The following is a 13,602-nucleotide window of genomic DNA, read 5'->3' on the forward strand; positions in this document are numbered from 1 at the left end:
CTGACGCTGACGCGCTCTCCCGCTTGCCGATGACACCTGATGTGGCTTCTCTTTCCATTCCTTCTCTGATCTCAGACCCATCACTACTGACCGCTATTGACATGCCCTCCGAGCAACACAAGGACCCATTGCTTGCCCTGCTGCTCGACTACCTTGCTGCTCCATCAGTTGTTCCTTCAAAGCCGATACTACGCTGTCAAGCAACCCACTTTGCCGTGTGTGACAACACCCTCTATGGCTGCAACTATATGCCTGACTGTCGGAAATGGCTTCTGGCTATCTCTCGTCACATGTGCTCTGATATGTGCACGTACTTCCATGCTGACCCTCAAAGTACCCACACCGGTGTCCTAAAAACCTTCGCGAGGCTGCGTCAACGATATTACTGGCATGGAATGTATCGGTTTGTGCTACAATACATTTGATCATGCACCGCCGGCCAACAAAGCAAAACTCCCCCAGTGTGCTCTACTAGCCCACTACAGCTGCTACTGTACCCTGGATGTGGAAACCGCTGGATTATTGTTGGCGTCGATCACCTGATGCGCTGCGCCGAGACCGTGGATCTTCTCACTGCGACTGCTCACGACGTTGCAAATGTAATTCTTCCCAACTTTGTCCTTTGCCACAGTGCTCCTCGAGAACTACTCAGTGATGAGGGTCGGGCCTTCTTGTCAGAAGCAATACAATCCCTCCTTCACGAGTGCCAGATCACTCACCGGAAGTCGACCGCGTATCACACCCAAATGAACGGTCTCACGGAGTGCTTCAACCGCACACTTGGCGACATGTTGAGTATGTATGTCTCGTCCGACCACATTAATTGGGACACCATACTCCCGTTCGTTACTTTCGCATATAACACCGCGACACAAGCGACCACCGGTCTTTCGCCTTTTTTTCTCTTGTATGGGCATGAGCCTTCATGTCCTCTTGGTACTATCTTGCCCTACCGACCTGATGCTTCCGAGTGCACAACTATTTCAGAAGTTGCCCGATATGCTGAAGATTGCTGCCAGCTGGCTTGTTCATTGACCAACGAGGATCAGGGGCGTCAGAAGACAAGACGCAACAGTCATCAGGCCATGCCCACCTTCCCTGCTGGTTTCCTTGTTTGGCTATGGATACTGCCTCACATGCCTGGCCTTTCTTCTAAACTACTTGCGCAAACTACTGTTTGCTGCTGCTAGGCTGCTGTTTATCTGCTGCTTCTGACCTTTAATTAAACATCATTACACAATAAACAATAAAACATGCAAAAAAATATTACTGTAAGTGTTTTTCAAATTAGGACAATTTGCAATGCTTTCTGCAGGATAACTACTTCACATACTGCAACTTGTGGACATAAGGTTGCATCATATCACATATTATTTGTACACCTTTGTGCTTCCAGTATGCGACATACAATATCTATATCACAGGCATAAGCAGCGTGCAGTAGCTGCTGGTCGCAAGACGTATCAATCTGCTCGTTATAGGTAAATAGGTTCATATATGCAATGCCTTCCGTGTTATAATTAGTACATCATATTTTGCGGCATAAAAGTGTGTGACCTAATTTTACATTGATTTATATGATGCGCAGCTATATAATATCTTTGTTTCATGTGTGACATGCTATTTCTTGCTCACGAATGCGAGTAGAGAGAGGTGTCTTTGTAGCGTTGCCTGCTATGCAGGAAACAGGGCGTAGTATCTGTGAGACCTCCCTGCACGACTGGTTTAAAACATGGTGTGATGGATTAGTTCTACTATGTAAGAACAAACCAACATCTGACGCTTCTTTTTGTGAAACTGAAAAAAAAAAGCAATAGCGTGAAAAAGCGTGAAAAAAAGCAGTGGTGTTCTTGCCAATCTATTTTGAATTGCTGCATATATTTTTAAAATATTAGCAATAATTTTATCATTTTACATTTCTTGACAGTTCTTTTCTTTTTATTATCATATCTCTCTCTCTATATATATTATTAAATTTTTTAGGTGGGGGGGTGGGGGGGGGCTAACGAGCTGGTACATGGTATTTATAAAGCAACCTGTGCTGTTTTTGTTCACAAAGGCATGCTTCACTTACTTGTTGACCCTCCACATTCCTAAAGATAGCTCCATTACAGCTTGCACAGGCATGAAGAGCAAATGCTGCGGTGGTTCGGCAGTGAATAGCAAATGCATGACAGTTGCATTCACAGCACAAGCATATGCATGCACATATAGGGTACTTTATAGAGAGGGACCATGGAAGGGATTATTCTAACATCACTTCCAAAGAACCTACTCATATTTCCACACAAACAACAAAATTTAATTCTGCTTTCTAAAACATGCTTGATCCAAAAACTCAGTTGGGTAGTTTGTGAGAAACTTCTTTAACAGGAGATAATATTATGGCACAACACTGGGGATTGCCCCCGTACAGAAAAAAAAAAAAGAAAAAGAAAAACAAGACAGTAACTCGCAAAATAAAACTATGTATATGACAAACAGCAAAACAAGTCAATAAGGCATTCCCAAGCATTATAAACATGTACAATAGCCAACAGCAATACACAATACACATGGGAACAAGCTACAATGCAATGATGACCTAGTAGCCTTCGATGCATTAATCAATTTCAACATGTGGCATTGGGAAGCAGCAACTTGAGCGCTGTTTCAGACGTTCACTCACAATATGTTGTGGCAGAGCGGAAGTGTTGAATGAAGCTGGTGCAGTGACGATGGCACTCCGCCTGATGGTGAAGGGCTGTCAAAGCGAGCTAGGCATGCTGTGACCACGCTTGTCAACCTCATGCTACTTGCACATCTTGTTGTGATTACTTTCATTGTCCCTGCAGTGCTCACCAGCCACAGCTTCTGTGGTCTAACAGTTTCGTTCAAAAATGAAATAGTCCCAATTCTTTTTTTCATGCCCATGTGGACTTTGTGCACTATTGTGCTGTTATATTGTTCCTTTAATTTCCAGTTTTGCATTTGCATCATCTTTCACGGTATTTTATTGCTCTGCTCTCCTTCTTCACTTCATATTGCTATCCACTGTTATATTTTCTACATAGTTTATTGCTAGCCGCTGTTATATTTTGTACCTCTAATATAGAACACACTCCCTAGTGCAGCCATATTGCTGGGCAGAAATGAAACTAAGGATATGGGCCACAAGAAGAAGGAATAAGAGGGAGTAGTAAAAAAGGTGAATGGCTTGCATGTGTATGCATATTTCTTTTGAGGTGCATTTGTTGCTGAACTGCTATTTTGTGACTGACTATAGCGTAATTATTCTGTGCAAGGTGCACAAAAACTTCTGTATGCTCATTTAGTTATATTATTACATTAAGTGTAATAGTACTGAAGCTGGCAAAAAGTTTTCTGCAGAACTGTGTCAAGGAGTGATTGTAAAGTCATGCTCAGTCACCACCACAAAGCAATGAATTACCATTGCTGTTTGTTGCAATTGCATAAAATTTGTATCCACTTAAATTGACACAGTATTAGGCGATTTCCGTCCCTCTCGGAAATTGTTGCCTCATGACCTTAATCACACGTACCAGACATTTCAGAACATGCAATCTCGGATGCATTCTTACCAGGCTTAAGATGTTTGTTGGAAGATGCAAGGCAAGTTGCACCTTGCCATGAGTCGGCAGTTTCAGCCATGATTGCTGATTTCGAAGCCAAATTGGACTGCTGCAGAGAAAGGTGAGAACTTTTCTAATCCTTCTATCTCCACTGATACAAAGCACATTGGAGAAATTCTTGCAAAAAGAAGTTCTTGGCATTTCTTGGCATGGCATTTTACAACTTATTTAAAAAATGTTGCAACACTTCTTTGGAGTGTCTTGAAGTGATTATAAAAGTGCAACAGCACATTCACTGCTGCATTCTCTCTGCCATGCATACACTTACCCAGTGCAAGTGCATATCATGGCCATTGTAGTCAGTACATAGCAGTGCAAAAGATGTGTACCATTGATTTTCTGCATTTTTTTCATTCTGTCTCATCTGCATGTCAAAATATCACTTTTTCCCTTCACTTGCTAGTCGTGCCAGTATGCCATGATCTATGTTATGTCTTCCCGCCTGCCACAGAAACTTCATGTGCTGAGTAAGTGATCACAACACGAATGCAGCTAAGAAAAGTTGGATGCAGGTGGTGGCATTGCTTGCTTTGTGAAGAGAGGGAGAAAATCATTAATTGGCCTCTGGCCCTTTGTCCAGGGCTACTGCATGTTTAGGTAGCTGCAAAAAATGGCAGGAGATGGCGAGGGAGGTCTGATGTTAATGGTGATTTCTCTTGATTCAGGTTTGTGTGCTTCTTCTGGTGTGGTGAGCCCAGAGGCCATGACAACCTCTATTAATGTAGCCAAATTGGCTGTGGAATGCAAGGCACAGTGACATTAACACCCTAGGACAGTACAATCAAACCTTCACAGACCTACCAAAACCCAATCAACAATGCAAGCTCTGTTGATAACAGAAGCAATCATGCCCACCACAATGCACTTACAACAACCTAGTCAAGCAGCATGTCAAGCTTTCCTCATGGGAAACCTGCCTAACTCCATACACGACACACTACATCAATATATGTCAAATAGCTCAATACCACATACTCTGCAGTTGTTACCTAGCCAATTTAACATTGAAGGAAATGAAAAGTCACATGCTATATCATGTGCAAACATTCTGGGGCCTCTTCTCCAGTGTACAGATCTGCTCACACCTAGAGAACTTTATCAATAAACTACGAGCATCTGCTAGGCTAAGCACAAACAGTGGAAATTATGCCAGATTTTTGAATTTTGTATCTGCTTGTGTTTACTTATTTTATTTATAGTCTGGATATTTGAAACAAACCACTCACATGAGTCTATAAGTTGAGATACGGTGAGCTATACGGTGAGTGAGCAATTATTGCTTCAAAGACACAAACATAAGAAGGATGCAGCTGATGTCATATCAGCTAATCAACGAAAATACTGTTAGCATGACTGGCTCTTTGTTTTTGCATTTGTGTGCTCTGCGTGTCAGCACGTAAAGCAATAATTGCCAAATATAATTGCATTCTTCATGTGTTGTGCATGTTCATTGAAAATGTTAAGCACGAGCCATGTTCTGTTAAAACCTAAAAAATTTAAATTTTGATCATGAGGCAGGCTGTAGTGAGGGACACAGGACTACACTCTAAAAAAAGTTTACACTTGCTGACTTGCTTGCATCTGACTTGCTTGCATTTCCTCTCTTGAAAACTCGGTGCTTGCTACTTTCCTGTCGGCAATACTGTGTCAAACACAACACAGCCATATTCTAAGATTGGTCGAACACAAGTTGTATATGCCAGACGTTTTCAATTCGCATGTGAACATCGCAGGTTTCTCTGAATGAAATGCAAAGCTTTACCAGCTTTGTCTATGATACTGTCTACCTGAGGTTTCCATGAACATTCAGATGACAGTAGCACATCTAGATACTTATACGTACTGCCTTGCTTCAATAGTACATTGTTCAGATTATACCGTGACTGAATTGGTTTCTTCTTTTTAGTAAATGAGAGCTGTACACACTTTGCTGTGTTCAGAGTCATTTTCCATTTAGTACACCAGTCATGAATAAGTGATAAGTCGTTCTGAAGTTCAATTGTATTATTGTGATGGGCAATTTTTTTGTACACAACACAGTCATCCGCCAACAAGTGAATAGAAGATGAAATTCTGGCAGAAATATTATTAATACAGATTAAAAATAATAGCGGATGCAGAACAGAGCCCTGTGGGACTCCTGGCGTAACATCTGCATATTCAGAGCATTTTCCATTCAGTATTACACATTGCCTTCTTTGGGAAAGGTAACATTCAATACATTAAGAACAGTTGTATCAATGTTTAGGGTATTAAGCTTAAACAATAAGAGTGAATGTGATACCGTGTTCAAGGCTTTCTGAAAATCCAGGAGCACACCGTCAACCTGTCCTCCTTGCATCTACGCTCGATATTATGTCATGATAAAACTCAACTAGTTCTGCAAGATAGTCCCCTACGAAATCTATGCTGCTCGTTAATTAGTACCTTATGCTCATTTAAATGATATATTATTTCTTTATATAAGATATGTTCGAGTATTTTACACTGGATAGACGTAAGTGATATTGGCCTATAGTTACCAACGTCTTTCTTTGACCATGTATCGGAACAACGTGCACAATTTTCCAGTCGTGGTAAAAATATTGTGTCCACGATATTTTTCATCGCAAGGTTCACGCGCTTGCTGAGCTTAAACACGTATCATTGCACCAAGATAACCCAGGCAGATTAAAATCGCCCCCAAGAAGCATCGTCTGAGCTGACGCCTTGGTGAGAACTTCATACAATGTTTGCACTGTGCTAATATCTGAGCTGGGCGAGCGATAAACCACTCCAACTATGAACGTGAAATTATCAGATAGGACTATCTTGCACCGTACGGACTCCAGTGCATTGCACTCATAATCAATTACTGAAGACTGTAATGATGAATGAACAAGGAAAAAGACACCCCCACCTGCAGTGGGCCTATCTTTGCGATAGACGACATAGTTTTCTGGAAACACCTGACTTTCAGCAATTGAAGGCTTTAACCAAGATTTGGTGCCAAGGACTATGTCAGCGTCAACACTTTCTATCAACCCAGAAAGCTCGGCTGTTTTGTTAACTATGCTTCGGCAGTTCACGATGACAGCAACGAATTCTCGACATTGGTACTTCTGCTTTTTTCTTGTCTGTCACTGCCTAAGTAATGGGACGACATCTTCTTTGTCTTCATCCCACCTGAAAGCCCTGCCGTTAATAACCAGTTTGTCAAAATTCAGTTTCACTTAATTGTTCTTATCCTCTCTTTTTGCCTTAGCGTATTCCCATAACTTCTTCCTATTACTTCTTGTTTCACGCGAGTAATCTTAACCTACACTGTACTGTGAATCCTTAAATTTTTTAGCATTAAGAAGCACCACGTGACGCTCATTGTACAAGTAAAATTTAACAATAATCGGCCTTTTTTATTTTCGTTATAGCGTTTTAAGCGGTGTGCCCTTTCCAGAGACCTGAGTTCAATTCCAAGGCTCTTTTTACAAATATTCTTTACCATAGCTTTGGATTCATCCCATGATTCTGAGCATTTATCTTCAACACCATAGAAAACAAGATTTTTCCGGCGACTTCTTTTCTCTAGGTCATTTGTTTTCTTCTGCAAAACTTTTACCTGTTGCATGAGATGCCGTATTATAACCTCCTGTTCTGTAACAATCATACTGACACCCTTTATCTAGTTCTGAGTTTGGCTAAGATTATTTTTCACTTCCATCAGCATGTTCTCATTCCTTTCGAACTTGGCCTCGATGCTGTTTAACTTTGAAATTAAAGTTTCCTGCCCACTGTGCAAACATTGCAGCAGTTCCATCTCCGGTGTGTTAGTAGGCCTGGGATTTAGTTCAACGTCCCCTGCGAGTATTAACAACAAAATCAAGTAGAGCACTCTGTTGGAAAATAAATGGAATCTCTTCAGATGCAATCTGTGCATGCTGCATCCGCAATTTTTGTTTCGAACACTTGGCATCGTGGGAGGAGCCAGCAACGCACACACTAGCTTCCGCGATTCAGATGGTTAGTAATGACTAACCTGCACCAGCAACAGTGGCATTAGCGTCATGTCGGCAAGTGTGCCGGCTCCAAATCCCACGAAGCCATCGTGCGGAGTGTCTATATAGGCTTGATCGACATCACGTAGGTCCTGTTTGTCGAAGTCGATTGGTTGGTCCTCGCTGATCCATCCACCATTCGCACCACGCATGCTGCCAATGGCAGATGATGATAAATGCACACGGGTGGACGATAGCCGAGATATTGCAGACGTTACCCAGGGCTCGGGCGAAAAAGGCCATGCCCCATGTTCTGCTGCTTCGAGACGAACCGCCGAAACAAGGACCAAAGGTACCTGTATCAGCAACAGCGGCATTAGCGTCATGTCAGCAAGTGTCAAGCGGCAAGCGGCATGTCGGGAAAAAATTGCCCATTGACCATGCAAAGTCCCTACTGCAAAACCGTTCAGTTTTCACGATCGTACTGCATAGCTACAATCAGTGGCTAATCGTTTTTTGAGCACAACAAACACAACCTCAGTCTCGAGCCCCGGCATTTGCAGCACTTTCCAGCGTGATACTCTCGTAGTGTTTCGTGATCTCCGCACCCCCCTATAAAAGCGGCCACTGCCTTCCCCTCCTCATTCGCTCTCCAGTCTGCAAGCCGTCTGGACGCCAGTCACTCCTCTCACTCACCTTCATGTCAACTCCCTGCCTCCTCGCTGCTCTTCCAAAGCTGCCCTCTTCCGGCCTGCCCTCCCGAGCACAATCTTCCACCGACGTGCGCCCTTCCGCGGTTCCTGCTTCTTAGTCTCCACAACTCCGATCGCCTTTCTTCCGCTACACGCAAAGCCGATTCCAAACTTGCCATTGCAACCGTCACCATCACCAGTACGCACTGATGAGGAAAGCGAGATGCCCCGATGACTTTTTGAAGCTTCTGCTTTCTGCGTCGCCTGCCGTGTATAATGTTTGGATCTGGGCTGCAGGCCATGTGATTGTGTGTGTTATTCGGAGTGCTTCGCTGGTGTGCCTCGCGTGTGCTTTTGCGGTCGACAGTGATAAATAGCTCTATCAGTCTCCAGGTGAAAGTGTCCGACTTTGGAGCAGAAAGTTCTGCTGATAAAATAAGTGGAAAAAGGCGGCCGGCAGAAAACTGACATCGTGAAGGAATTCGGCATGCCGCTGTCTACTTTATCAACTGTATTGAAAAAGAAGGAAGCTGTGCTGGATGGCTTTGAAAAGAGCTTCTCGGCAAAGAGAATACTCCGAATTGGAGGGTGCACTTCTACAGTGGCTGAAGAACACCAGGAGTGCAAATCTCCCCGTACATGGACCTGCACTTAATGCAAAAGCCCAAGCTCTCTCGCCCTTTAAATGGGCCATAAAGATTTCAAGTGCAGCAATGGCTGGCTTCAGTGATTCAAGAAACGGCACAGTTTGACCTCGAAGTCAATTGCTAGTAAAAGCGCAGCTGTGAACAGTGACACTGTAGATGTATGGCGCCAACATCGGCTCCAAGTTCTACTTGAAAAGTATGAAGACAAAGACATCTACAACCTAGATAAGGCTTCATTTTTCTACAAGATGCTACTGAATTGCATGTTCACTACTACTGGTGGATCCTCATCCGGAGGAAAACAGTGCAAGGAGCGTGTCACGGTGCTGTTTGGTGCCAATGCAACAGGCGAGGGCAAGCTTCCCTTGTTGATACTGGGGAAAGCGGAGAAGCTGCAGTGCTTCGGAAATGCAACTATTCCCAAGGAATGCATCTACAGAAGTAGCAAGTGAGCGTGGATGACTGCTGCTATTCTTGAAGACTACGTGCACCTTCTGGATAGACCGTTTGACTCAAGGAATTGGTAAGCGCTTTTCATAATTGAAAATTGCCCGAGCCATGGGAAGATTGACAACCTCAAGGCAATTGCTGTGGAATTCTTGCCTGCAAACGCAACCGTGGTACTGCAACCGATGGATCAGGGCACCATTGAGACCACCCAGAAGCTGTACCGCAAGGCTCTTTTGCAGCACATCCTCACAGTGTATGATGCCAGCAAGAGGTACAACATTGATTTGCTTGGTGTGATCCATTTGCTGAACTTTTCATGGAAAAAACTCGCACCTTCGAAGGTCACCAACTGCCCAACTGCCCAGTCGACAGCTTTTCCTGCGCCGTCGTCAGTGACCCTGACGATGACCAGCCTGACGATGACGAGACTCGCAGCAATCTGTACGAGGCTGTTCATAAAATTGCTGACCAAGAGGTAGATAGCGACTTCGAGACATTCGTGTTGGCTGACGCTGCTGCTCCCATTGTACCCCAGTGACGGATGCGAAGATACTAATTGACACTGTTCGTGGCCCCTATGAGGACGTAGAGCTGGCAGATGAAGAGCCACGTGAAGTGCCAACTATGGTGCAGACGCAGGAGTACCTACGCCTGCTGCAGATAAGGTTGAATACATGGGCGGCAACCATGGCCTAGTGCAATGCTTGGTCAAATTAGAGCAGGGGTTGCTCGCGCCTAGTAAGAACAGCCAAAGCTGACTGTCTTTTTTGCACCTGAATAAAGTTTTGCTTCACTGAATACATTGTATTTTGACTTCCTCGCAGTTGTGGCACAATTAAAGCTTGAATGCTTCAGCTTTTCTCGAGTGGGTGCTTATATCGAATTACAGCTTATAACGAATTTTTCGCCATCCCGCTGACTTCGTTATAATAAGAGATTACTGTACATGTTTGTGAATGCTAATTTTCACATGTTAGTGACATGATGATGATGAATTTTTCCTTACCAGAAAAGCATTGGTAGCACTTGTGACTTTGAATTGGGTCACTTCATGCCAAGTGTCCCAGACATGGTGCTTGACCATGTAAAATTTTTCTAATAAAATTTGTGGTTTCATACATCAGCGTCAGGCAGGGAGATACGATCTCTCCAGTGCTATTCACAGCGTGTTTACAGGAGGTATTCAGAGACCTGGATTGGGAAGAATTGGGGATAAGAGTTAATGGAGAATACCTTAGTAACTTGCGATTCGCTGATGATATTGCCTTGCTTAGTAACTCAGGGAACCAGCTGCAATGCATGCTCACTGACCTGGAGAGGCAAAGCCAAAGGGTGGGTCTAAAAATTAATTTGCAGAAAACTAAAGTAATGTTTAACAGTCTCGGAAGAGAACAGCAGTTTACGATAGGTAGTGAGGCACTGGAAGTGGTAAGGGAATACATCTACTTAAGACAGGTAGTGACTGCGGATCCGGATCATGAGACTGAAGTAATCAGAAGAATTAGAATGGGCTGGGGCGCGTTTGGCAGGCATTCTCAGATCATGAACAGCAGATTGCCATTATCCTTTAAGCAAAAAGTTTATAACAGCTGTGTCTTACCAGTACTCACGTACGGGGCAGAAACCTGGAGGCTTACGAAAAGGGTTCTACTTAAATTGAGGACGACGCAATGAGCTATGGAAAGAAGAATGATAGGTGTAACGATAAGGGATAAGAAAAGAGCTGATTGGGTGAGGGAACAAACGCGAGTTAATGATATCTTAGTTGAAATCAAGAAAAAGAAATGGGCATGGGCAGGACACGTAATGAGGAGGGAAGATAACCGATGGTCATTAAGAGTTACAGAATGGATTCCAAGGGAAGGGAAGCGTAGCAGAGGGCGGCAGAAAGTTAGGTGGGCGGATGAGATTAAGAAGTTTGCAGGGACAACATGGCCACAATTAGTACATGACCGGGGTAGTTGGAGAAGTATGGGAGAGGCCTTTGCCCTGCAGTGGGCGTAACCAGGCTGATGATGATGATGATGATGACATCAGTGCTGGCATGGAGTACTTAGTGAAAATATTTGTAAAAAAAAATTTTTTTTCTTTAGATGAGGCCCTCTGCAGATTTGCTTGTGTACTTAAAACTGTGTTGTGCAACAATTTACAATCTAAAGTAGTTATGGTTATGCATGTTACAGTGTTCATTAAAATCTTCAAAGTAGCATTGTCTCAAGTTTTCTCAAGAACAAAGAAAGTCTACCAAGCTTACAATTATGTATATTGGAAACTGTTTTCCCCCTCAGTATTCTAAAATCTTTTTGTGACTCTTTGGAAGGTATGAGCAAAACGAGAACAAGGTGAAAGCGGGAGCCAACATTTCGACAAGTGGACTTGTCTTTTTCGAGAACTTGTCGAAACGTTGGCTCCCGCGTTCACTTTGTTCTCGTTTTGCTCATCGTCTTGAATCTCCATCTCCCGCCTTCCCCCTGTTTTCTTCGGACGGTATGTTATTTATAAAAATTTATTTCGAACGTATAGATTTGAAGTTTTCTACAAAAAATAAAATAAAAAGAATAAAGACAAACAGGTCATTATGATCACTTTTGTGCACACTCAGCTGTGATGTTGCTCACTGAAGTGGTCCAAGTAAAAATGTATAAGATGGCATATTTGATAGAGCACTTCATTAGCAAATACCTCTGAAAGTTTTATGATAGCAAGTTTTCTTTTGAGCAAGAAAATCTTTTAAAGGTGGCTTTCTCGTCACGCTCTGTACTGTATATGTTGCCACTTGCCTTCTGTGTTCCTCCCCATTTACTCCTCATTTAAGCTTGACTATTCCTTCACCAGCAGAACCAAATTTCTCAGCAACACATGCTATTAAACTATTGATAACCTTAGCATTCATAGGAAATAGACATGTACTGAGCACAGTCCACTTTTATTTAGACAACTGTAATGTGGGCTCTAATAAAAACAAATGGAAGGATGAGTGAATTTTTGTTGAATTTTCATAGAAGTGATGTCTGCTTAATCCAGCTGAAGTGATGGGATTGCTTCCTCTGCCACATGCAATTTTTAAATATTCTAGAACTTTAAAAAGTAATAAAGAAAGAGTGCATAGAAATGTATGTCATCTCCTTTGGTTTATTTTTTTGGGATGTCTTGAATATCTTGTTCAAATTTAAACAACTAAGAAAAGCTTTCAGAGTGTGCTAATTAACTGTGGTGTGCTATTCCAGAACCCCATCACTGAGCTCGCCAATGGCAAGTATGGAGGAGATGAAGCGGAAGATGACGAAAATCTTCACTGTGCCTCCTGCTAATGCTCGTTCAAACCTTCCAAACATCTTTCAGTTGCGAAAGAAATGAGCAGAGGCATTGCTAGTCAAGGCCTACAGTGAGTACCTGACCACCATGTTGGGCTTTTAAAGCATTAAGAAAACCTTAGCGCAGGATCACATACTCACAGCTTCACACTCTGCATTTGTCAAGAGCAGTATGTGTGGTTGCCTGTCAAGCTCTATCCTTGTTTGTTGGCCATAGTTTACGCTTGTGAAAGATTAGATCATGAGCCTGATGAAAGACCAGCTAGGACATGTAGGACACAGGAAACAAAAAGTTATGTGCCGAGTACAAATTTTGCATGATTAAAATTTAATAAAGGTAATTTATGGATTGATATAAGATTTGGCACACTTTAACATCTTGGCACTGTAGTTGTAAATGATTTATTTGTAAGGCATACCTACAAACAGCCCAGCAACAGGTATATATAGATACAACACACAAGAATGCGCTGTTACAAATACATGCAGAAATATTCAATGCAGGGCACATTTAGCGCATTCGGTACCTCTAGAAATGCTCTCATTTTCTGTGCTCTTATTTTTTAACGTTTTTATTTCAGGATTTAGTTGTCACAATGTATACTGCGATACATAAAATAATAGCCTGATAACTGGTGTTCTGAAAAGATGTATAGCAGTAACAATTGCTCAGGCATTTTTGGAGAATTCTTATGTGGAACTTCAAAGAAGTATGTCAAGGAACACACACGAAAGTAATAATTTGCTATTTTTAGTTTAAGTACTGAGAGCAAAAAAATCTAAAATATACGAAATATGCAACTGGTTATTAATTCCCAACATCATGCAAGATCATGAAAAAAAAAATGATTAGGAAGATTTGTTGGCATCAGTACTAGCTATAGTGAGGCCCATGC

At 42.5% G+C, this 13,602-nt stretch overlaps 1 protein-coding gene across 3 annotated transcripts in view; it reads left to right on the forward strand.

Annotated features, from left to right (window-relative positions):
- The window catches only part of LOC126547836 (RAB11-binding protein RELCH homolog), a 223,897-nt gene that overhangs the window by 169,357 nt on the left and 40,938 nt on the right, over positions 1–13,602 (forward strand). For all 3 annotated transcript variants that reach the window (XR_008609355.1, XM_050195847.2, XM_055063701.1), the window contains 2 exons: positions 3,546–3,693; positions 12,620–12,777. Coding sequence is in view for 2 of the 3 variants with exons in the window: in XM_050195847.2 (XP_050051804.1) it covers positions 3,546–3,693; positions 12,620–12,749 (278 nt within the window). In the remaining variant the exon portion in view is untranslated. The remainder of the gene's footprint in view (positions 1–3,545; positions 3,694–12,619; positions 12,778–13,602) is intronic.

This window comes from Dermacentor andersoni, chromosome 1 (genome assembly GCF_023375885.2).
Source record: "Dermacentor andersoni chromosome 1, qqDerAnde1_hic_scaffold, whole genome shotgun sequence".
NCBI classification, from domain to species: domain Eukaryota; kingdom Metazoa; phylum Arthropoda; class Arachnida; order Ixodida; family Ixodidae; genus Dermacentor; species Dermacentor andersoni.